The sequence below is a fragment of the Bactrocera dorsalis genome, chromosome 4 (genome assembly GCF_023373825.1).
Source record: "Bactrocera dorsalis isolate Fly_Bdor chromosome 4, ASM2337382v1, whole genome shotgun sequence".
Lineage (NCBI taxonomy): Eukaryota > Metazoa > Arthropoda > Insecta > Diptera > Tephritidae > Bactrocera > Bactrocera dorsalis.
In genome coordinates, this window is record NC_064306.1 from 72,370,471 (window position 1) to 72,394,732 (window position 24,262).

Here is a 24,262-nt window from a genome sequence, read left to right on the forward strand (position 1 = left end):
CTGCCACCTTATTATTTTTTGCAAGCTTGTGTATACTCGTACACCCCCGTTGTGCCTTGAAACAAATGGCGCGTGCGGAACTAGTGAGTTAGTAAATGAGGGAGTCACATTTTAGGGTTTTGTGCACAATATAAATAAATATCACATGTGCGCTCTTGAATTGCCAATTCGCATCATCAACCACTCTCACGTGGACTAACCTACACTGTGGAAGGGCTGGTGTTATGAAGTAAGAGCAGCAGCTGCTTTCAGCTGGATAGGCACGTGCCGCCCACAGAGGATTCTTCCACAAATCACTTCCATCAATAAAAGTCTAAAATATCTGTTCTTGCTGGTACTTTGTAAAAATAGTAATCATTGATTACCGATACATATGTATGTGGTTGTGTATTCCTCTTTGTTTAAACATTTAGAATGTGGATTAATATTTATTAGAGCTTGATTTCATTTGCTTGCCCAATATTTGTCTGATTTTTGGGTTTGGGCATTGGGCTTGTGCCGGTGTAGACATATAATAAATGAATGAATGTATGTAGGACGAGTACTTAATGGACGCGCTGATTCGGTGTTTCTTTGGACGTTCGCTTTCCATTAGAATTTGAGATTATTTCTTGCCCGTTTTATCTACCTGCTTTTTGGTTGTCTCTACACATACCTTTGAGTATGAGTCATCAACCGAATGATGCCGTAAGTGTAAATGCAAACGCCGTCTGTCACCGAGACACAAAACATAAGCTTAGATATAAATATGGTAGTTACGTACATACATATGTATACCTCCAATACGTGTTTTATTTGGCTTTCGTGACTCCGAAGTTTTTAGCTGCCAGAAAAATTACTATCAAAGTGTATATTTATAAATTGTATACTTATTATATTTTGCTTGCGATTGGTGTGACTCAAAAAGTTTTAATTGTTGTTTACTCCATTTTATTATATGCTTATACATACATAAATATATATATTTTTTTAATATTTATTAGAGTTCCCCACGGCTTTTGTATGCATATTTGTATTGCAACAATTTGAGTGCACCTTTAAATCTCCCCTTTTCTCTCGTCCTTTTGTAGATTACCTACCTTTTATTTTCACACCGTTTTCTCAGTTGATGTGTTTGAGATGGGAGTATTCAAAGGAATACTCGTAATAATACGCATGTGTATTTGGTTTCATAACGGTTTTATTTCTAAGTTGAATAATATTTCTCAGGCACTTCAGATGCGTTAATTGTGCTGCGTCTGCGTCTGCGCACACGCCAAATGCCAGTGTTGGTGAACAGTTGGCGCGAGTGTCACCGTATCAGCTGTGTCCATGTAAAAACAGTTTCCAACCACCTTTCTTCTCGTTTATCACATTTACGTCGCAATCGTAGTGGCTTATAGGTTTGTTTTTGTGTGCGTTCCTTATTATTCCAATTTAGGTTTTTGTACGGGTTGGTTCTAAAGTGCAACGGAACGTAAATGAGTGTTACAACATTGTAGTAGCTTATTTTCAAGCTGACACGGATAAGTCTAATGAAAGATAGAAAAAAATCTGTTCACATAAATTTCACAAGCTTTCTGTAAGTATTGTGCAATCTCATATATTTCCGGGAGGTACTTCAAAAGGATTACCGGTTTAACTGCTGTGGTTGTTGTTGTAAAAATTTGTGTGCACAATAACTTTTTGCAATAAAAAATACAGAAACCCAAAATAGTGAGCCTTGGTTATGGTGCTACATTACCCCACTAAAATTAATCTCGATCAAATTCGTATAATAAGTTTACTCTATTGTTTTTCCAATCTTCGTCAAGTAGTTGAGTTGTTTGGTATGGCATGACAAGATCTGATAAGTCAGTGGCAGACTTTGCTGAAATAAAAACTTGTTAAATTTTTAAAAATTACCGTTACATTTATATTAAGTTTAATCAGAAAAGTTCTTTTAGTTGCTTTAAAAAATAAAAAAATAAAAATATTTTTTTCATTTTAATGTCTTAATTTCCCTTCACTGTACAATCCTCCATTTTGAAGTTTTTTGCATTCCAAGAATTATAGTAATATTATTTGATTGATATTTCATCATTTAGAGCACTTTTGGTAATCATTTTTCCATATACCGATTGACAGTTACTGTTTGAGCATTATCTGGAGAAATTACAGTTTCAATATCGGCTGCCACAAAAAGATTTGCTTGGTAAATTTCATTAAGCTGAAATATTTAAAATTTCAAAAAAATAAAAAAGTATCTATAAAATAAAATTTATAATATTTTTGAATTTTATTTTGTTTTTATTTCACAATGCACCAATTTTTATTTATTCTTTATTTTTTTTTAGATGTCGTTAACGAAAAAGGATCCTACACTGCGAGTTGCTGCCAATGATCCGCATTTGGTCAGTTTGGGAGGTGGACGTTTGAGCACAGCTGTTACCATACATTACATACCCATAGGTAACAAAATAACATCACATATTACATCAATTTTGAAATTTTTTAGTCAAAATCAGAAGACTAAATCAATTAAAACCTCTTGATATTTTATAAGCTTAACACAAGATAATTGAAACATACATAAATAAATGCGGATATATAATTTGTACATGTGCTTCAATGTATAAAATATTAGAAAAACGGTAAAACTTTTTAAAAGCAAAAACTGGTATAGATAACTCATATTTATTACTGTATGTGTATGTATTTATAGTACATACGCATACACGGGTATATCTACGCCAGTTCGAAGTTTTTACATAGATAATTTTCATTGAATATACCTTCAATTACTGGAACTCAAATGAGTTTATGTCATTGATAACGCTTAATAGATTAGTAAATGAATTTCAGTGGAATTAATTCGGAGTGCCTAAAGATAACATTTAAGTGGAACTCATAGAAAAAAATCGATTTTATTCCAAATACTTGTCTGAAGTCTCAAATTTATTTTAAACAGCGTTGTCCACGGCCTATGCGCATAATAGCGCACGGACAGTGCCAGACACCTCACACCAACATGTCGCGACAAGTGTCTGTGAAAGCACGATTGTGCTACTGTATTCAACTTCGTAGGCAAGCAAAGAAGAATTTTGCGATGAGTTGACGCTAGAATAACCAACACAAGCATAACGTGCACACAGTCACGTTGGACAACACTGATTTTAAAATATCTTTCTAATACTGGTGTACCGATATTTACGGGTAAACCAATCCTTCCTTTCTGGCAGGGAAAAGATTCTCTGTAATAACTAACTAGCTTAGAACCTTGAACCATTGCTTACTTCGGGCAACTATTACGCTATACTAGGGAAAACAGTATGTGCTTAATCGAATAGTAAACATGAAATATTTTCAATTCATATACAATATGTGTATAGAGTGTTTTCAATAAGAGTATTCTTTAAAAAAAGACATTCGAGTTAAGGAAATTCAAATGTTTCTCCACGACTTCTTTTGCAGGAACGAATTCATGAATACAAATTTTGAGTACTTTTTCGTTTAATATTGACTTCTAAAGCTTGAGTCTGGTTTATTGCCAAATGACTCCAAATAACTTCACAAGAAGTAGTCTAATGGTGTTAAATCACAACTTCTTTCAGGCCATAACAATTTCTTGAAATAATCGAATCTCCAAACTTTTCTGGCACATAGCTCCGTTTTGTTAGAACCAAGTGATGCCAAGATCAACTTCTTCCAATTGCGGCTATGAACAGTTGGTTGTCATCGATTTCTACCGCTCTCCATTGTCAGTAACGGTGTCACCAAGAAGTACAAAACGTTGATTCCACCAGACCAAAAACCAAACCAAACTGTCAATTTAGGTGAATGTAATGTTTGTTCATGAATAATTTATGAATTTGCTTCGAACCACAAACGGCAGTTTTGTTTATTTACCGCATCACTCAGATGAAAGTGAGCCTCATCGAAAAATATGATTTTTTTTAATCGTTATCGTTTTCAAGTTATCAGCAAATTACAACGTTTACGGTGGTCCAACGGCTCCAGTTCTTGAGTGAGATCAATTTTATACAGATGATAGCACAAATACTTTTTCAAAATCTGCCAGGTTGAGGTTTGAGACAATTCTTGATAACGTCTTAGAATCGACAAATGGCATTCTTCAGCGAGACTTGCCTGAACGGCAGCAATATTTTCATTACTTTGAGCGGTTTTTTGTCTTATTAGTACTTGAACATTATGTAAGAAAAATGTACGCCAGAAATTTTCAACAATTCGACATAGAAACCACAGTTTCGTGGATTTCATGTACATATCTATACGATGGCATGTAATGGTGAATCTCAACATGTATTACTGTAAAGAAGAAGCTTTGGAACTTCTGCATCCTCCAACTCATCGGCTGTCATTATGTGAACCTCAAATAGGAGAAGAAGCCTCATAAACCTTAACATAGAAGAGGTGGATACGATTTGTTATATGCTTATATAAATTAGATTTCATTCGAATTGCAAGGTAGTTCCTTGAGTTTTAAAAGGCGTCCCAACCTCTAATAGATTTTTATGAAAAGCTTTCATTGAGTGGAGTCCAAAGAAAAAAGCGTGAATAATGCTTTATATTTATGAAGTTAAAAAGTATAAGGTAGCGTAGTGACATACAATAGTTTATATGTTCATATATTTATACCACATACTTGTAGTTATGTAAACATTTCTTTGAGTATGAATTTACCTTTATCAAAAGTTCGGGTTCCTAGGGGTCACAATCAAAAAGCTTTATGCTTACGCTTTTTAGATTTTTTGTGACTTTTTACGAATATAAAAACATTTAGCAAACATATGCTTGCAAATACAAGATACACATTCACATAATTAAAACGATGTGTTCGAAATTTACGAAATGTGCGACATACTTGTATGTATATGTATTTATGTACATATGTATGTATACAACTCACCTATGTTTGTATGGAAACATTTGAATTTATGATCTCACTTTTAGTACTGCTGTTGCAAAGGTAGCTTCATAATTTTGCCAAATAAGTTACGCCGAAGACGCTTTTAAAATAAGTTGAAGCAATTGATTTTCGCACATTTATTACAAATGAGATTTGCGTTGTTATTAGCTTTTTAAAAACTCTGTATTTAGTGTTAACAAGTACCTATATAACTATTTATTCGCTTTCAGGTGATATGACTATTGGCTCGGCCTCCACTTGCAGTATATCTCTGAATGGTAGTGGGGTCCGATCGATTCATTGTACAATCTATCGCAGTGAGGAGAACGAAGTAACCATAGTACCCGAACAGGATGCCCGCATACTGATCGACGGCACGAAGATCACGCATGAAACGAACCTAACGCAGGGTGCTATGATCACCATTGGTAATTCAAATTATTTGCGGTTCAATAATCCAGCCGAGGCTCAGTTGATACGCTCTACCATGGGTTCGAATGAACGCATTTCAATGCCCCAAATAGACTTCACTCAAGTGCCACGACGCGATTCAACGAAAAGCCTTAGCTCCAGCAATGGAAGTGCAGATGTGCGCCAATCGTTAGCCATAGACTCGTTCTACGAGGAACATATTAGCCCTATGTCGAATGTACAGATGTCAATGTCGATGGGTAGAGAAAGCGCAAAAAGCATGCTAGGCAGCAATAAATCGCTATACAACAACGTTGCTCTAGCGCCGATTGACATCAATGGCTTACATTGCCCGAAGGTTTTTGCCGCTGACTTGGTGACGGTGAATATGCCAGCCAAGGATGTTTTGGGTCAGAAATATGCAAACTTTGCTAAAAATTTGGCTGAAAATCATCGCAACGATAAGAATGCAAGTCCTGTACGCAATAATCAATTAAACAATAGTGTAAGAGGAGGAGCCCAAAACAGCACGGGGAATTATGTTAATATTCCGAGCACGTCGAATTTCATACAAAATACAAGTGCTTGTGGAAGTGGAGAGTTTTTGGCAAAGGTTAATAATACAACACCATTACGCACAACCAATAGTGTGAATCACCACAATGTGCCTGCTTACGATCGCTATCCGAAGCCCGGCACCTATGGTGGTTTACAGATTTATCCTATGAATGGAGTCAATACTGAAATTAATAGCAATTCTGTAAACTCGTCGCCGTTGCATCGTTTGCAATACGAGAGTTCACCAAGCATGCAGCGTAGGAACCTGTCGAACCTTAGTACTTCAGAGAATGAATGCCTTGAAGATATGCTAAAAATATGTACTGAATATTCCGATCGACAAAATCAGAGTTGTGCTGCTTCTCTTACTTCCTCGCCTATAGTTCAAAACCGGATCAAAACAAATGGTTCATTGCCACGTGACAAAAAGTCTCCCTTCTACTTTGAGCTATCTGGTTCGCAACTTCAACAATCTGTCTCAGGTAGTAATAATAATCTCAGCACCCAACCACATAACAGTTCAGCCTCCATTCCCAGCTCCTCTGGTTACGAGAATGTGCGTTTGGTGACTCAGAATCGAATTGAAATTAGTGGGCAAACACAAGATCCCAGTTCACCGAAGACTGGCTATGAAAATGTCGTTATTGGCAAGTACGTGCCACAAAGTCCTCGCACCAAAATTAGAACGACATGCATGTCACCGAAGAAGGAACATTCCTTCAGTAGTGTGTATGGTCAGACGCCTATTGTCGCAAAGCCACCCCCAGTGGCACCAAAGCCTTCAAAACAGAGTGAATATGAGCAACTTATCAAGACCTTTGAAGAAAAACTTAAACTAGAAATGCAAGCCATCGAGGAGAGCAGTCGATACCAGCCAACCAGCGCTGTGAAATCCATGTCGGTTTCCGCTGAACAGTCGCCAGCAAAACGTACGAATAAAAATGTTAACAATCTCACGTTGAACTTACCCGAATCGAATTCGCTGCAAAACTCGCCCAAACTACAAAAGAAACCAGCACCTGCACTACGAATGTTCTCCAAAAGCGCATTAGTGAACTTCAGTAAGAGTGGCACCGTTAAATCCTTTGATTTACAAAAATCAGTTGCGACTGTGCAAAATAATATTGAAGAAGCATTGAAATCCAAGCAGGTTCTGAGTGGCTGCGAAGGCATTGATCAGCTTAAGCTGAAAAGAAAACAGCATTTGATGAGAATCCATGAGTTGAAAAATGAAATATCCGAACTGCAAAAACAGGAATCGGAGGAACTAAGAGAGGTGAGTGCTTAGTTTAATTCATCGATAATTTTAAAATTTAAGAATTTATTATTATTTCCTACAATTTCAGTTGGATATGGAAAAAGCGCTGGTGAACGCAGAAGTGAATTCTGTTGGTGGCTCGGTGGGCGAATTGGAAACGCAGCTTGAGCTTTTACAGAACAAGATTCATCGTTTTGAAGCACAACGGAACGCCACACGAGTTATGGAGGAGAATCAGCAGGCTAAATTGAAACAATCAATTGAAATGAAGCAAGATCAAGTGAAGAAGTGAGTATAATTTTTTTAACTTACATATTCTATATATTATATATATATACATATATATACGTCTCTGCAAATAGGTTAAAGTCGATGTTACAGCAGAAACCGAGCAATGATTGCCTCAAAGAAGAACTGCACAATGTAAGTGAGTCGCTGGAAAATGACCGAAAGACATTTGAAGATTTAGAGTTCCAGTATCTGGAAGAAGAATCTGAGTGGCACGCCTACCGCGAGGAGCTCCACAACGAAGAAGCGAATTTGATTGTGAAAATAAAAGAAAAACGCATTGAGCTGCAATATCTGGAAAGACAGGACCTTGGAAATATTTCGGTGCATGCAAAAACTTTAAAATCAAAGTTAGTGAGTGCATGTAATTCGCTTAAAATAGAACAGGAATACCTAAAGGCGATAGAAAATAGTATTTGCGACATAACTGGTGATTTAAAGGTTAACTCATCCGAAGAAGACATCAGTACGACATCCTCCGCCTCACCGATATTGCAGAACAATCTGGCGACGGGTGTTATGTCACAATCTCTTTTTGGCTCCGCCGAATTGCTTTGTCCAAAGCGTACCACGGAGGATGTAATGTCGAAGAGCGTAAATGAGAATATGTTTTATAATAATAAAATCGAACTGCCACCGCAAGCCCCAGTCACAAGTACACCGAAACGTAAGCAACTTTATGTAGTTGACATTGATGATGCAACAAGCGATATACGGAGGAGTACTGAAGTTGAGGTAGATTCCATATTGAATGGCAAACTTGATGTGCCAAATTGCGATCAGCACAATGAGCGGGTAAAATTTAATCTTTCCTTGGGCACCGATGATTTTGAAGTAAATCCGCTGGAACGTCGTGTGCCTTCCCAGGATGATATTGACCGCATATGTAAAGTGACTAGTAGTGCACCGATTTCAACAAAAGGTGCTAGTACTAGAATATTTGATAGTATCAAGGAAATTGAACGAAATCGTCAGTTGCTGCTGGCTCAGCAAGGTGTGTAACATATCTTATTATTATTTATAGGTTCTTCATAATATTATTTTTCTTTAAGGTCATCACGTAATCGAGCATGAACGCCAGAAAATCATTGATTTGAAGAAGAAATGCCATGATGAAGCACGCGCTCAATATCTTTTACAACTGAACAATGGCGAAAGAGAGTAAGTCCCTATGGTTTCTTTAACAGCATGTAATTAATTTTTATTTTTTCCCTGCTGGACCACTCTATATGGGAGTACACTAAATAGAGAGTGTTATTTTAAATGCTCTTGAAATCGAATTAGTATTTTCCCCGACTTATTTAGTTGACATTCTTAAAAAGCAAAAATAAAGTTTCATTAAAATAAAGTCGCACAAACACATAAATTAGAGGGCGACTGTTGTAATTTAAAATTATGTATGATAGTGAGGGTGTGAACTGCAAAAGTGGTTTACTTGCCCTTTTCGTATTAAATAGAGTTATGTTGATTAACTTCAATTGGTTGGTCATTCATGTGTGTGCATGTTCCTCAACTATTGCACTTGTTAACCCACGCTGGCATGTATTACTGCGAGGAGGATCTTTTATAAGATACGCATGAGAGATAGTTAAATGAGACCAGTGTTCGCGACTGCATGCCACCGGCAGTGAAACAATTTTTTCTCTTTTATACGAAAAATTATAATACAATTATTTCGTTGATGGAAAATGTAGCTTGTGTAGACTCGACTGCTGTGGGTATACGATATTTTCGAAGCCTATTGCCGCCGATTTATTAATTCAAAACAGTCGTGTAGTATCAAATATTTCTCTAACAGTTTGGAAGAAATCGCATGAGGTGACAATTTGAGTCGACATGGTTTAGTGAACCTAATCACATTGAAAAAAAATATGGCATCTGAAAAAGTTTCTTAACAATGTCTGTTCATCGCAGTGCATATTACTACGTTTTTTATAAAAAATTTAATTCATTCATAATACCGACATGCACATATGTATGTCAATTGCCAACTTATTAAACGAATTTGATTTTAATGAAACTGAAAGTAAATTACTGTTTTGTTTCATCATCCACAACAAGCTGAACATTGAAATTTCATTCTAATAGCGTTTTTGTTAAAATTTTGTCGAAGTTACGTTTCACGCACTTTTAAATATAACGTTTGTGTTAACATTGTACCCTCCTCTTCCCGCCCACTTCAATATTCCAAAAATGTTAATAAATACTCATATCTTAATCTGTGAGCTTTTGCGATAAGGCCTTTGAGTACATACATACATGTGCTTGAGCGTTGGTATGTGCACAATGTTTACATTAGCAATAAATGCCAAGCAAATATAGAAATATATTCGAAATCGAATATGTATATAAGTAGGTCTGAAATATCCAAAGATGCGGGTAGAAACCCGGATCGGAGGTGTCGGTTGTATGAAAAAATTAATTGAAACTTCTTGCCATATACTTATTTCCTGGTGATATTTTTTCTTCTTGTGCAAATTATTACTCACAGCTCTGTGTAGTCATAAGACAAACTTAATGTGGTGAAATGTACAATCATGTGTACAGTCAAAGCAGACCCACAATTGGTTCAGCAATAAAGTCGGATAGTAGCAGTGAAGTGTGTGTGTTTTATGCAATAACAAAGGTTCGACTGCCTGTACACCAAGCTGAGCTGTAGTTGTGACAGTTGGATCCCATCAGTGAAGCGCTTAATAATTCATGAGGGGAAAATAAATCAGTGTTCATTTCTAATAAAGTTAATTTCATAATACTCAGAGAGAGAATACCGTCTGACATAATCGCATCATGTATGAGTTCATATGTGTATCGACTGCAATTATGTACTAGAGGTGCACAACAAAAATTTAGGTCGGATTCATGTACGAACATAAATCGAATTCAGTGCATATTAATGGAAGTTGCTAGAATTTTAATTGTTTTGAAATGCAGTTACTTGTATACTAAGTTTATTGCTACATTAATGGTTTGCGAAAACGCGGCAAACGGAACTCAAATAAAATTGAAGTAAATAAGTATCCAATCTAAGCAGCATAGTTGGCTTACTCGTGCATTTCAATAAATAATTTAGTGTAAGGGCATTACTTTGATATATGGATCATTTAGTTCATGTGTTCGTACTTACATAAGTATGTGTGTAGTTTGTTAAATTTCTCTTGGCAAGTCTTCATCGGTTTTCGCATAGCTTGAGGCATTTTGATAAAATTTTCTTATCACTAAACGTTTTTATGATAACACTAGTCTATTGTGGTTGTATAGGTAAAAATAACAATGGTTATACGATTTATTCCGAATTATATATATGTATTTGTGTATATGCTAATACATACATATGTATATGCGTATATGGGTGGCGAGGTGTATGCACAAATGTTTTATACTTTAGTATCACTGTTGTTAGGTTTTAATCACGAAGTACTCTCTGCAAGTGCTAAATGCCGACGGAAATAATAAACGGTGCATTTACACTTGCCTATTAACTTGATTCTCGAAGCATACAAATCGATAAATATTAAAAATAAAATTTTAAATGAATAAATTTTGCGGGTTGATTTGCGGGTGAGATATCACTAATTATGATTATCCATTTATCGATACGAACAAATTCTCATACATACGAGTATATTTTTTAATACTAAATATTATTTAATTTTTTAATACTAAATTCTTTTAATAGCAATAGCGGCAACAATGCTCTGAGCAATTCAAATCAAGCTGAAATGCGAGAACTTCAATGTACTGAAAGCGATGAAACCACCAAGGAGATCCAAGCGGGCGTGAGTTCGTTACAAACGAAGAACTCAACATTCGGAAATGGAAAAAATCTTTCTCCACGAATTGGCGTTAACGAGGGAGCCAACAAAATACAAGCGGATCGATCTAGTCAGGTAAGATTGGGCGTTATTTCGCTGGTATTATAGCTTTGGCTTTTATGATTTTAAAAGCCATTGAGTCAAAAGTTAAAGTATTTCACTCAAATAAAATCAATGAAATTAGACTGCGTTGCTATTTTTAAATAATTAATAATACTATACATATTCCAACGTCATAAAAATTACTTTCGTCATAAGTGGTGTTAGTGATCATGCACTCATTTTTGTCTGCGTATGAAAGCAAATACTTTTTAAAAAGTATTTATAGATAATATTTCACCTTAAAGATTAATCAACACTTCTATGAAATCTTTAATTTTATATTGTCAGTATGTTTCAACGGTTGGTACAATGTGTTTTTGTTTATACTTCAAATGCGTAAACAAAAAACACTACATATGGCACATAAGCTAATTCAAAATAAAACGTTAACCGGGGGCAATCCCACGTATAACTCATTACCCATATTAATGATCGAATGCCTGCATACCTACGTAGAAGATATGTACATGCAAACATAAATTCAGAGTTTGTTTTCATCCCAATACGTCTTATAAAACAATATAAAAGCTGGCGAATTGTTATTCACCAAAACACAAAATTACGCGCCAATTTGTTCATAGCTTGCAAACGGAACAAACGTAATTGAGCGCGAGGGGTAAATATTTACTTCCGCAGGCGGTTGTTAAACAGATTCTGAGAATTTAAATTTTATTTCATTATGCTTCATTTCATTTTGGCCACGGAATGGTGAATTATAAATCAATACAAATTTAATTTGTCTTCCTTAGCTAATTTTATTTGATACATATGTATAAACATACATATATGTATGTATTCATCAATGAATTATAGTAGAAATTAGCAATCACACTAAATTTAGGTGTGTCCGTACATTGAGGCAAAGTGTCTAAAATCACTTATTCTAAACCGTTCCAAAATGTTTGGTTCAATTTGTTTGCGATTAATACATATGTATGTAAATATTTTAAAATTTCATTCGCATCATACCTAACTTTAACACCGAAAGCTGTTAATTACTTTTCAATTGTGTGAATCGTGAATTACCGCATTTTCTACTATTTCACATAAACATATCGGAAAGGCAAAATATGAAAAATAGACGGTGCAAAACTGGTAACGAACAAATGTGCGTTACTAATATTTACATATGTACATACGTACATATTTCTTAGAGTAGTCGAATATTTGTAGACCCACCCTCATCCTAATTTTATTTATTAATTAGTCATAATTTTGAGAGCGGAAAATTCTTCAATAACGCGGAGAATTTGTGAAAATCGCTATGTACATACATATATGTCCGTCGATATAGTGTTTATATGCTTTACGAGAAAGACGCGTAATTTCTATTTCTCAGATAGTCCGTTAGCTCTTACTCACCGGAGAATATTTTTAAACGATATACATATCTATTTAGGAAAAGTTTGCCTTGTTGGAAAAATTCGCCAAAGTTGTTTCTCCGAATGCTATTCGTACAAAGTAAGCAAAAGGTTTTAACAACATAGAGAAAGAAGGTATAATTGTGTTTCAGTGAAAAGTAAAATCCTTCCAGTATCGTGATATAATTACTTAACAAATATACATATATACAACATTAAACCTGGATTAATATATTGTGCTTAATGAACCTTCAAGTCCATTGAGGTGCTCTTAATTAATTTTACTGATGCTCAAAAGAGTATTCGCGATGTTGAATTTTCAAAGCAAAGCTAATAATTGCTATCTCCTGCATGGTGCCTACACATCTCTGGACAACTTAAATACACCTGAATTTGCACTGGGAAAATTATTCTCAGTTTAAATGGCTAAATGATCGCACGAATATAAACATTTCAGTATTTCTTTACTTCTCACACTGTTTGGATGTCTATAACACGCATAATTGCGAAAAAAGTGAATTTATTGAATTAAAATTCATAAAGCAACGCGTCGCGTACAAGCACGAATAAAAAATTTAAGCCAAGAAAAAAAATCTACATTAACAACAAATTAAGAAGAAATTCTAGGGTTAATCATGTCAGTTTGGATGAATTATGTGAAACATCGCCATGCAGACTCAAATAAACGTTATAAAACTGAGTGCTACTATCAAGTGAGTGTAGAGTAAGAAAACAATAAGAAAATTTGTAAAATCAAGCGGACAACTAATGTATTAGAACGCAAATGCATAAATATTAGTGAGTGTGGTTTGGAAAAGTGTTTAAAATGACAATTATTTTTTTGTTTAATTCTTTAAAAGTTAGAGGTCAGTTTATGATAGGCATATGTATGTACATTAGGCTCAGACTCATTTTATAATTTAGCTTTGTTGTTATTAAATAATATCTTGTTGGAAGTTGCCCATTTAAACTGAGAATAATTTTCCCAGTGCAAATTCAAGTGATTCAGAGATAGCAATTATTAACGTCATTAAATTAAATGAAAATCAACATTTAGCTTAGAAATATATGCCAAAAGAGCCGGATTGAAACTTTTAGTGATAATATATACACATATACATACATACATGTACCGAAATCAACCTGAGGTAATCTAGAAGTGACACCATAATAGTTTGCTTTCCCGCTTTTCAAATTTCATTCTGTATTTCGTCAAAGAATAGGCTTTGATAAGAACTATTTTTTGCACTTTTCAAAACGAAGTTTTTTTTTAAATACCATACGTTGGCTACCCGCCAAAAGTATAAACACCTTCTAGGTGATTGTAAATACTTGGTGTATTAATAGTGCGCTGAAAAGTGTGTGAAGAGCAAATAGATAGGCACGTCGCCCATGGCTCTTGGTCAGTAAATTCACGATTCTCCCAATTTCAATTAAACATTTCTAATGTACTCTCCGTATGTACATGCATGCATACATGCATAAATACTTGTATATATGTACGTGTGTCATTCTATTTTTAACCATAACAAGCTATAATTAGTTTCGAATAAATTTACATTAATTTACACTTTGTTTACTTTGCAGCAACGTCACTCGCAGCCTGAATTTATAGAAACACAACCACGTCAATCGCCATCCAGTCCACGGCCACTATCAGAGGCCAATTCGGAGTTGAGTTGCAATTTGCTAGAAGGCGACCACAAAGGCACGTGCAAGTCCAACTTTGAATTGTCCACTGCATCACCAAATGCCTCCACAAAAGTAAACAATGTATACTCTACCGAGCGAATATCCAGCGACGTCGCCGAGGCGGGCAACAAGCGTTCGAGCGTCAATTCCAACGAGACTACGTCAGGCGGTAGCGTCAGCGGTAGTGCGCAAGGCGATCGGAAACGTGTTCTGCCCAAACATCAACGTCCGTTGACACGCTATCTGCCAATCTTTTCGCCCGATCTTAATTTGCGGCATCACATAGAGTCGGCTGGGCACCAGATTACGCTATGCCCGCATGTCTTTGTGGATGCCTTCAGTTGTCGAGGGTAAGTGAACGTAAATTTTCGTTATTCTTCTGTTAGTTTACCCGATTTGTTTATATGAATTTTTATTAAATCGCTGCGTAATATAAATATTTACAGTTATTTGCATAAATTGGGCGCTACTTTCCACGGCTGGGCTCGGCGATGGTTCGTACTTGATCGCCAGCGAAGCGCTTTCATCTATTACGCGGATAAATCGGAGCGGAAACCCAGAGGAGGTGCCTACTTTTCGGTAAGTTTTTGAATAAATCGAAATATAACATGTTTTTGTATGAATAGGTTTGTCGAATTCGATATTATTGTAGAATACAAATGTGTGTTTGCAAATAAGCTAACAAAATATAGATGTGTCTTAGAAAAACTACGAAATAAGCAAGTCAAACCAATGCTATAGGCTAACGTCCATACTTCTGATAATCCCACTCTTTGTTGTCCAGCGGACACACCTGGCGGGTCTTTAGCCAACGCGAAATGCAGTGGAAATGAAAGGCATGGTTGCAAGCACCCCAGGCTACAGTGCACTCCTCCTTGGTGCTAGAGCACAGCGGGTTCGCCTGGCACTCAATACACAGATCCATAATTTGGTTGCGACAAATGGCGCAATTGTCCACGGCCACGTCCCATGACCAGAGCGCCTGTGCCTGAAACTTTTTTACTACAAAGCGCTTCGATTGTGGCTGCGTATTGCTGCAAGATGGTGCCTCATCGGAGAACTCTTCGATGTCTTGGAATTCTTCGGTGTCGGTGTCATCCACTTCCATCTGATTGGTTGTCATAATAGAGTGCGTTCAATTATGCGATTTATGAATAAAGTAACTAAATGGTGGCGGTATTGGCAGACACTATTTAAAATTGGATATTAGAATTTGATGCTCGCTTGAAAATTTTATATAAAAAACATTTATTTTTGTAATTTTTGACATTTTACTTAAATTTTCTATTGCCATACCTTGCCAATACTTTAAGGAATAATTTATTTGTTTGTTACTTTTTTTCCCAGACAATAGACGAAGTGTATTTGGATCACTTAAATGTCTCGAAAAGTGGACGGCCACATTGCACATTAATCGTTAAAACTAAGAAGCGCAGCTACCATTTGCAGGCGGCATCAGATGCTGCGGCAAGAATATGGATCGACGCCATTATTACTGGAGCTCAAGGGAATTTAGACTACTAAGTATAGATACTTCTACAGTAAATAATAATTAACTTCAATTGCGATTGCAAATTACCATGTTGTAAGATTTGCTAATACCAAGAAACTTTTGTGTACCATATGCGAAGATGCCCAAGTTACTAATGAAGATTGACCTACTGCTCACACATACCTTGTATGATTATAGAAGTTTAACAATTAATCGATTAATTAAAAACTGTATATGACCATAGCTTTTAAATAGGTTTAAGCTAGTTATAAGTATTGAATAAGTGAAACTATAGCTCAAACTTACAAGCAACAAATTGGAAACAATAAAAAAACGGCAACTATTCCAAAGTTTTTGATACATTTGAGTAAAGTACTGAAATCATCCTATTAAACTAATCATATATAAATACATATGTTTCTAAATATCAGTGCCTTTCCAATAATTTGCAATGAGTGTGTTTCTAATTTCGTTGCTTTTTGAGGGAAATTTTATTTTCGAATACAGTTTTCATATACACCACTGAAGTATACATACATATTTATATGGTATATCATAGTTTTACAATTTAAATTTTGTATTGAGGAAAGTATTTTTTCACTAATTATTTGGTAGAGAAAAAAATTTGACAACTATATCAAAAGTGTATTTATTAATGTACATAAGTATATTTATGTATGTGGATTATATAACTCACACATATGTAATCTTTACAACTTAGGTATGATTCTAAAATAAAATGTAAACATTGTTTCAACTTAAACGCTGAATAGTTTATAATATGAAATTATTTGTCTTGAAATTTTTTGATGTAGACGTTCAGCCAGTCTTGAAATTTCAACATGTGCGCATCCACAGAGCCCACAAAATTATGTGATTCAAATGCCGGCGGAGAATTTTCATTCACACCGAAAATATTTCGTAAAAAACGTTCGCACATAAAAACAGCTGCAACGACGTCACATACCAACACTTCGTGGCGGAAGCAGAGTTTTGCAAAAGACTCGGCAAATTGTTTCAATACGACATAGGCTTGTTTCGTCAGGCATTCTGTTGTTTGGAAATATAAGTTTTTGACAATTACTATAATATATATGTACCTGTATAAGTATTATTACAAATAATTACCGGGGCGCGCGAAACGTGAAGTTACAAAATATTGTTGTAATAATTGCGAAGCTTCTGGAGTCAGATCTACTGAGCGTTTTGAAATTGTCCTTAGAAAACAACGCATGTCTTCGCTGCTAATTGACAAGTGGTCTACGGTCGATTCGAAGATCTTCACAGACGATTGCTCTAATATATAGTCTACGAGCACTTCATGTTTTTCATCGTCGTCCATGCAAATTGCAATACCAAATATTCTGTAAATTATTTTCAAAAGAATTTCTTGGCAATAGAAGTAAATCATCTGTAAGACTCATTCGATGTGGTTAAGTAAAATAGTAAGTGAGTTGTGTCTTAAAATGTATAAATACTTATTTAAACTTTCTTTATGTTGGAAATATTCGACTTCTTTTTTTTTTACAAATAAGGACGAAATAAATAAATCCGAATTTTTAAAGTGAAATCTTTATGAAGATTTTGTTCTCTTGTAACATTTAAAAAGTTAACTATGCATTATAAGCAATCTCTTTTGATTAAATTTAAAGTGAATAGTTTCGTATATGAGGTACATATGTATATCGGGAAACGTGTTCTTACTTAACAACTTTGTTAAATATTTGCTGATCTTTAGAATTGCCTTTGCATGAGCGCCAATGTGCCCATATAGCTGTCCCTAAAGGATAGATTTGCGAAGAATGATCAACAGGAACTCGTGAACACTCGATGATTCTGAAAACCTGATCCATCCGAGTCATCTTTAGGTGCGACCAATCGCCAGCGAAGTATACTCCTCCACTTGCCAACAAGATAGGATCTGCTACAATCCATTTGCAGTTGCGATAGTTCCCGCAAAAGGGCGGTTTTACCACATCAGCTGGCCCAACAAACCGTTCCGCCAGTTGTGCAATGTTTGTAAGTAAATAATTGGCTATATATGTATCACTGCCGAACACCATTATAGGTATTGGTGGACGATCGGGATTTGTCTGTAACTATGTAATTAGTACTTTTTTAAGCTCACGGCAAATTACCTACACTAATGGACGCCAAGCTAAGTAGTAAACCCATTTTTAAATTAACGAAACAATCCATTGGTACACGATCTTGACAAAGCTGCGCACTTAATGCATACACGAAAGCAAAATCAGAATACTGAGCCCGCACCAGATCGTATAATTGTTTCACAGAAGCGGGTACCATGCCCAAATCACTGGAAGAACTATGGTTTATTGTACTTGTAACTCCACTAGCATTGAACTCTTTTGGAGGCAAGAGGCTCTTGACATTTATTGTTGGTGGATTACATTTATTAACGTTTTTAAGTGTATAATCCACGGCTTCGCTTTGTTTAGCAGGAGAAATAGTACTGGGTAAAGCTGGGATATGATCTTTATGAAGTTCTACTGGGCATGACGTGTATATTTGCTTGTCAAGTATAGTTTCTTTCATTGGAACATTCATTTGAGATTGGCACTGAAATATCACAATTTCCAGTATATGTAGTATATATGTATGTATGTATGTATATACGCTATGTTTATTTCCTTACCATACGCTCTAAATTTGAGCCACCAGAATTTGACTGTTCAAGCATAGTGGAAACATTTAAGTTCACATCATTAAAAGCAGGAAATCCATCATCATCGGAAAAGTCTTCTATTGCCGTAAGATCAAGGAGCTCCTTTTTGATAATTTCATCGATGTAACCCATTGCATCAGTATTGTTACCATTAGATGACTCTTTTATAACATGAACAGTTCTACTCGTTAAATCTTCTTTTCTTTTAATGGCACTATTAGTTGGCGTCTTTTCTGTTTCTGGTGTTGTTACCTCAGTGTCATTTATTTCAATGTTCTCAACTTCGATCGAATTTATTACAACGGGAGCAAGTTGCCCTGAACTTTGTTGAGTAAACTTTAGCGTAAAATCTAAATCATCTGGAAAATAGTTTACGTAGCCAACTTGTGAACTCATTTGCGAAGGAAGCTCTTCACGATTAAACTGCAAAGTACTGAGTGTTTCATTAGCTCCTTCAGTACTTCCGTTACCCTCTTTTCCATCTTGATTAGTGCTTTGGGAAAATTGAATAGTCGGTGGCGGACTATCAAAATGTAATAGGGCGTCTAATTCATTATCTGTTATGTTCCTTAGGCTCATTGCAAAAGTGCTTTCTAACGTATGATTACGCTCCATGCTTGAAAAATTTGACCAGCACGCGTGTAATCGTAGTAACCAATTATGAAGTAGCTAGTTCCAAGGCGCAGTTCGCAATCGTGGACGTGTTCTGTAAAATTTTAAAAATTTAGTTTTTAACTAGTTATTTTATTTTTATTTAATAATTTCAATAGTTATGTATACAACACTTTAGAAGTTTAAATTATTCGTCACTTTCATTAAAAATATATATATAATATTAAAAGTACTACATATACATATATTATATATACAATATAAACGTTCTATAGTACCTTTGCAATGCACAGTTAGTGCACGGAAAATTTTATTTACAACTCTGGGGTTTTCAATGCAAGAGGTGGGAAGTAAGCGCAGGAAATGATATTTCTCAGTCACACGCAATTTTGCATATTCATTCATGTGCTGACCACAGCTATTGCATATGGGTGCTATTTGAATTAAAATTCAATATACATATAAGGAATGGTTTCATGTAATGTAATATTACCATCTATCGAGTCCGATTTAATTTTATTACGATTGCAACCGGTTGAACAAAACCATGTCGACTGTAAACTATAAAAGATATATTTTCAGAAAAGCGTATGTCATATATATATAAATGCTATATATTATACAAAAGGGTATCTAAACTTCCTGAGGAATATAAAAAAAAATGATAAACTCAAGAAAATCTGACATTGCCCACTGAGGTTCCGATATTGCCGACAAAATTCCAGTTGTCCACGACAGCCCTGGGGGCCAACAGTTTTTGTTGTGTGCAAAGTGTAAATCTTCCTGGAGTGGTAATCCGATGAATCTCAGTTGAATGTGAAGCTGGTCAATGTCAATAGACTTAAGTGCGTTATTCTCTACTGTGTTTCCAGATAATTTAATTTGATCACGAACGACCCCATAAACGCAATATTTAGCAGCGTTCAAAAATTGTAATGGTTCTTCAATTATCTGGTGCAACAATTCATTAGCATTATTATGAATAAAATGGATATACTCGAGATGAAGCGGTACAAATAGAGCACCTAATGCATCTTCCGGCTTCTTGCTATTACGATATCTTTTTATAAATAGTTCTGTTGCGCCTTCAATAATTTTGAGCAGTTGACTGCATCGAATAAATCTTTCAATTAGTTTTTGGTCTCGAAATCTGTAAATTCTGTCTATTACAAGTTTATCAATAAAGAAACATTCGATTTTGCTTACGATTGCGATATTTGAGAAGAATCTGTATCCTTTTCAATTGATACTGCGCCGTCATTGGACATGTTCAGATTTCCATTTATATTAAATTATTATTACACGAATACACTCGCGGGAAAAATTTAAAATTTGACAGCTACACCAAATTAATTAGTGTTGCCAACACTTCAAAAACTATACAGTAAGGCAGGCTAAATAAAAGCAGAGGTGTTGTAAGCCTGCACGCCATAAAAAACTCGCATGGTACAAATGCACACACACCCGCACTTCTAATACTACGTACTGAATCGTTTCCAATGATCCATCTACGTGGACAAGGATCATATTACCTCCATTGCTCACAGCAAGCTCCTGAGATTTTTCAGAGTGCTGGAGTATGGTCATAAAATATGTGATATAGGAGAAGGTACAATAGACCATAAGTCGCATATTAATTTCTTTCCATCTATCGTTTTCAAAGACTTTATAACTGGGAAAACGTATAAGCCTGAAACTAAATTTAAATTAAGTAAATTTTGAAAGAATAAAAAATAAAACGAATTGAGCTAAACTGTATATTGTTTTCTTTATTTTTTCAATAAATCATCTTTGTAATTTTGTAAGTGTAAAAAATGTACACAAAAATTAATGTACAACAGTGTGCTTATCGGTTGGACTTAGCAACACGTTCCAACTCGTCCTTCTTCTTGATAGCATAGGAGTTAGATGATCCCTGAAAATACAAAACACAACACATAAATATTAGTTTAATCGGTATATTACATCTGTCATACGTCTTTGAATTCTAATAGATATGAGCAATTTTGGAATGTGGTTTTACGTTTCTCAAGCACAATAAAAATTCTTGATTACTTTAGAGAGCTAGGATAATAAAACCTTTCATTGATATTGTCCACAAGCGAGGCAAAACAATTTGATAAGATCATTGTTTTACATTAGAGAGGACTAATTTGTTAACAAAAGTGGAAAGTTGTTTTTCTATGTTTCTCGAGCATCACACCATTTATCTAAGTTAGACGCTAGGATAATAGAAATATTTATCTTGTCCACAAGCGAGGCAAAACAATTTGGTAAGATCATTGTTTTACATTAGAGAGGACTAATTTGTTAACAAAAGTGGAATGTTGTTTTTCTATGTTTCTCGAGCATCACACAATTTATCTAAGTTAGACGCTAGGATAATAGAAATATTTATCTTGTCCACAAGCGAGGCAAAACAATTTGATTAGATCATTGTTTTACATTAGAGAGGACTAATTTGTTAACAAAAGTGCAAAGTTGTTTTTCTATGTTTCTCGAGCATCACACAATTTATCTAAGTTAGACGCTAGGATAATAGAAATATTTATCTTGTCCACAAGCGAGGCAAAACAATTTGATTAGATCATTGTTTTACATTAGAGAGGACTAATTTGTTAACAAAAGTGGAATGTTGTTTTTCTATGTTTCTCGAGCATCACACCATTTATCTAAGTTAGACGCTAGGATAATAGAAATATTTGTCTTGTCCACAAGCGAGGCAGAACAATTTGGTTATATACATTGTTTTGCATTAGAGAGGACATATTTGTCAATAAAAATTAAATGGATGAACATCTATATATGATAAAGGTATACCAGACAATGGGTTTTATACCACCCCTTTTAAATTACTGCACCTTATTTGACATTTATTTAACATTTCGTAGTAAAATACTTTGACAATTACCTTAGCAGCGTTAATTAATTCATCAGCCAAGCACTCAGCAATGGTCTTGATGTTTCTGAATGCAGCTTCACGAGCACCTGTGCACAACAACCAAATAGCCTAAAACAAATAATGAAAGCATATAGTAATATTTATATTGAATCTTTGTATACAAAATGACTCCTTTAGTGTGTTCTAAAACAGTTTAGAATCAAATGTATGTACAAATATTTGCTTCTTCAAAACTGCTTCACATTTTTTCTTGTCCAGAAGCATAACTCAAACTTTATACAATGAAAGAATGAGTAATAAGCTGGACAAAAACTATATTGATTGCAATGTTCATTTAGTTCATGCGACAAAAGCAGATAATACTTTTTGACGCTATGGGTATTTAAATGTTACTTTGATTTAGCCTAGTGTTATAGCCTTGTAAAGGAGATGTAAAACTTTTACATGGTATTGTAGTAGGCATAGAAAATAAAGTGATGAATGGCTTACTTGATTGACGCGACGCAGAGGCGACACATCGACGGCTTGACGACGTACGGTACCAGCACGACCAATACGGGTCGAATCTTCACGGGGACCTGAGTTGATAATGGCGCTTACGAGAATCTGAAAAATTATGTAATCAACATTATCAAATATATGTAGATTCACAATAAAAACAATGTTAAATACTCCAGCAAATGAATATTTTTTAACAAAAATATTAAATATATGGAGTATATTATTTAATATGCGTCCTCATTCTACCTGATCATAGAAGTTCAAGTTTCTCTATAACAGTTTAGCATGGGACATAATTTTTCTATGCAATTTCTTAAATTTAGCACAAACAATTACCTGTAGTGGGTTTTCGCCTGTCAACAGGTGGATGATCTCGAAAGAGTGTTTGACAATACGGCAAGCCATCAATTTCTTACCGTTATTGCGACCCTTCATCATAAGAGAGTTGGTCAAACGCTCGACAATTGGGCATTGAGCCTTGCGGAAACGCTTAGCTGCATAACGACCAGCAGAGTGTGGCAAGTAGCGAGCGAATTTCTCTTTGACGGAAATGTAATCTTGTAGAGAGATATCATTGACGGTGACATCGTCGCATGACCAACGTCCGAAAAGTTTGATTTCGGGCAATTCAGTTGTGGCCACAACATTTGTTTCCAAGAGAGTCTCAGCACCCTCAGTTTCAATTGGCGGTTGCTCGTCGAAGTTCTCAACAACACTTTCTTCAACTTCAGCCATTCTGAAAATATTGAAAGTTATTTAGAAACAGCGTTTAGATCGTATTTTGAATTGAATTTTGCAAAGATATGATTTACTGTTGGTTTTTCACTTTATTAAGGAGTATATCTTTAAGGCGATATCCTTAAGAGGAATAGTTAATCATAAGTTTTTTATGGTCCAATTGAATACCGTACATACCAAAGATTAAGTTCATACGGTTTTAGTTATGGACGGTCAAATGCCTATATGAATGTAATTATATTTTTGTCGGTATTACTTTATTAAGGATTTTATCTTTTAGCCGATATCCTTAAGAGGAATAGTTAACCAATATCTATATTGTCCAATTGAATACCATATATGCCTATAAAGTAGCGTGCATGGTTTTAGTTGTGGACTTATTCATCACTTTCTAATATTTTTATTTCATTCGTTGTGGTCACTTGTACATATGATGGATGTATTTTGTAAAACCACGAAATAAATCACAAGCACACGTGTGAAGTTGTGTTAAAAGTTACACTTAATCAGTGGCTTCGCCTGGAGTTTTAACCTCAAATTTAAACATGTCACAATTCATCGCATAAGCATTTAAATTTCACTGTTTCAGTAGCTTGATGGTTTTGATTAAATATTGAGTTCTTTAATTGATATTTAAACTATTTCTAATTACAAATTTCTTACTTTTAAGCTCAGAAAATTTGCCTTCGTTCCAGACAGTAATGGCGTTCGCCAGAAAAAGAACATGTTCATGTAGTGCTGCCAAATTTGTTCATTTTCACACATCCGCCAAATTACCAAGTCGGAATTTTTGACATTTATTGACAGTCGTTTTATCTCTCGTTGGCAATACCTTTATGCAACAAAAATTGTACTCATTCTTAAATAAATTATCTAACTTTGTTTATTAAATCTAGACAATTATTTATTTAAATTTTAAATAAAATAAAATAAAAATTTTCGAAGCAGTTTTGGTGCAATT

General features: G+C 35.0%; 4 protein-coding genes and 7 non-coding genes across 12 annotated transcripts in view; 1 reads left to right on the forward strand and 10 right to left on the reverse strand.

Annotated features, from left to right (window-relative positions):
- LOC105225496 (pleckstrin homology-like domain family B member 1) overlaps positions 1-16,625 on the forward strand; it is a gene marked incomplete at its 5' end in the record, with an annotated part of 28,542 nt that extends 11,917 nt beyond the window's left edge. Inside the window, 9 exon segments of the mRNA XM_049455029.1 lie at positions 2,316-2,430; positions 5,119-7,133; positions 7,204-7,403; positions 7,478-8,397; positions 8,456-8,564; positions 11,080-11,290; positions 14,266-14,720; positions 14,817-14,949; positions 15,718-16,625. Coding sequence (XP_049310986.1) covers positions 2,316-2,430; positions 5,119-7,133; positions 7,204-7,403; positions 7,478-8,397; positions 8,456-8,564; positions 11,080-11,290; positions 14,266-14,720; positions 14,817-14,949; positions 15,718-15,894 — 4,335 coding nt within the window. The 3' untranslated portion in view covers positions 15,895-16,625.
- LOC105225495 (RING-box protein 1) lies at positions 15,113-15,493 on the reverse strand. The gene has a single exon (XM_011203986.4). The coding sequence runs from the start codon at positions 15,491-15,493 to the stop codon at positions 15,113-15,115; it is 381 nt and encodes a 126-aa protein (XP_011202288.1).
- On the reverse strand, positions 16,500-20,490 carry LOC105225498 (uncharacterized). Of its 2 annotated transcripts, XM_011203990.4 has the most exons (8): positions 20,186-20,276; positions 19,654-19,721; positions 19,439-19,594; positions 18,519-19,254; positions 18,005-18,442; positions 17,567-17,955; positions 16,991-17,226; positions 16,500-16,912 (listed from the first exon to the last, which is right to left on the reverse strand). In XM_011203990.4, exons 4-8 carry the CDS (start codon positions 19,161-19,163, stop codon positions 16,650-16,652), a joined length of 1,971 nt encoding a protein of 656 aa, XP_011202292.2. In that variant the 5' UTR covers positions 19,164-19,254; positions 19,439-19,594; positions 19,654-19,721; positions 20,186-20,276; the 3' UTR covers positions 16,500-16,649. The 2 variants fall into 2 exon arrangements, with proteins under 2 accessions (XP_011202292.2, XP_019845542.2); XM_019989983.3 differs by lacking the exons at positions 19,439-19,594; positions 19,654-19,721; positions 20,186-20,276 and adding an exon at positions 20,367-20,490.
- Positions 20,491-20,909: 419 nt separating this feature from the next.
- On the reverse strand, positions 20,910-24,118 carry LOC105225493 (40S ribosomal protein S5a). Its single transcript, XM_049455032.1, has 5 exons — positions 23,965-24,118; positions 22,900-23,299; positions 22,552-22,668; positions 22,072-22,170; positions 20,910-21,075 (listed from the first exon to the last, which is right to left on the reverse strand). The coding sequence occupies exons 2-5, from the start codon at positions 23,296-23,298 to the stop codon at positions 21,007-21,009; spliced, it is 684 nt and encodes a 227-aa protein (XP_049310989.1). The 5' UTR covers position 23,299; positions 23,965-24,118; the 3' UTR covers positions 20,910-21,006.
- Positions 21,170-21,314, reverse strand: LOC125778550 (small nucleolar RNA psi28S-1192). Its single transcript, XR_007422783.1, has one exon. It is a non-coding gene; the product is annotated as a small nucleolar RNA psi28S-1192 (small nucleolar RNA).
- LOC125778549 (small nucleolar RNA psi28S-1192) lies at positions 21,332-21,468 on the reverse strand. The gene has a single exon (XR_007422782.1). It is a non-coding gene; the product is annotated as a small nucleolar RNA psi28S-1192 (small nucleolar RNA).
- On the reverse strand, positions 21,486-21,622 carry LOC125778547 (small nucleolar RNA psi28S-1192). Its single transcript, XR_007422780.1, has one exon. It is a non-coding gene; the product is annotated as a small nucleolar RNA psi28S-1192 (small nucleolar RNA).
- On the reverse strand, positions 21,640-21,776 carry LOC125778548 (small nucleolar RNA psi28S-1192). Its single transcript, XR_007422781.1, has one exon. It is a non-coding gene; the product is annotated as a small nucleolar RNA psi28S-1192 (small nucleolar RNA).
- LOC125778546 (small nucleolar RNA psi28S-1192) lies at positions 21,794-21,931 on the reverse strand. The gene has a single exon (XR_007422779.1). It is a non-coding gene; the product is annotated as a small nucleolar RNA psi28S-1192 (small nucleolar RNA).
- On the reverse strand, positions 23,366-23,521 carry LOC115066107 (small nucleolar RNA psi18S-1854). The gene has a single exon (XR_003845735.1). It is a non-coding gene; the product is annotated as a small nucleolar RNA psi18S-1854 (small nucleolar RNA).
- Positions 23,536-23,687, reverse strand: LOC115066108 (small nucleolar RNA psi18S-1854). Its single transcript, XR_003845736.1, has one exon. It is a non-coding gene; the product is annotated as a small nucleolar RNA psi18S-1854 (small nucleolar RNA).
- Positions 24,119-24,262: the final 144 nt, after the last annotated feature.

What these genes read in the sequence shown, in the direction of transcription:
- LOC105225498 (XM_019989983.3), bottom strand. Translation starts at nt 19,163, where the DNA reads ATGGAGCGTAATCATACGTTAGAAAGCACTTTTGCAATGAGCCTAAGG. An exon ending in TTAGCTTGGCGTCCATTAGT is followed by an intron (nt 17,956 to 18,004) that starts GTAGGTAATTTG and finishes ACATAGTTACAG; the next exon opens with ACAAATCCCGATCGTCCACC. An exon ending in ATATTTAACAAAGTTGTTAA is followed by an intron (nt 17,227 to 17,566) that starts GTAAGAACACGT and finishes AATAATTTACAG; the next exon opens with AATATTTGGTATTGCAATTT.
- LOC105225493 (XM_049455032.1), bottom strand. Translation starts at nt 23,298, where the DNA reads ATGGCTGAAGTTGAAGAAAGTGTTGTTGAGAACTTCGACGAGCAACCG. An exon ending in CTCTGCGTCGCGTCAATCAA is followed by an intron (nt 22,171 to 22,551) that starts GTAAGCCATTCA and finishes TATTTGTTTTAG; the next exon opens with GCTATTTGGTTGTTGTGCAC. An exon ending in AATTAATTAACGCTGCTAAG is followed by an intron (nt 21,076 to 22,071) that starts GTAATTGTCAAA and finishes TTGTATTTTCAG; the next exon opens with GGATCATCTAACTCCTATGC.
- LOC105225495 (XM_011203986.4), bottom strand. Translation starts at nt 15,493, where the DNA reads ATGACAACCAATCAGATGGAAGTGGATGACACCGACACCGAAGAATTC.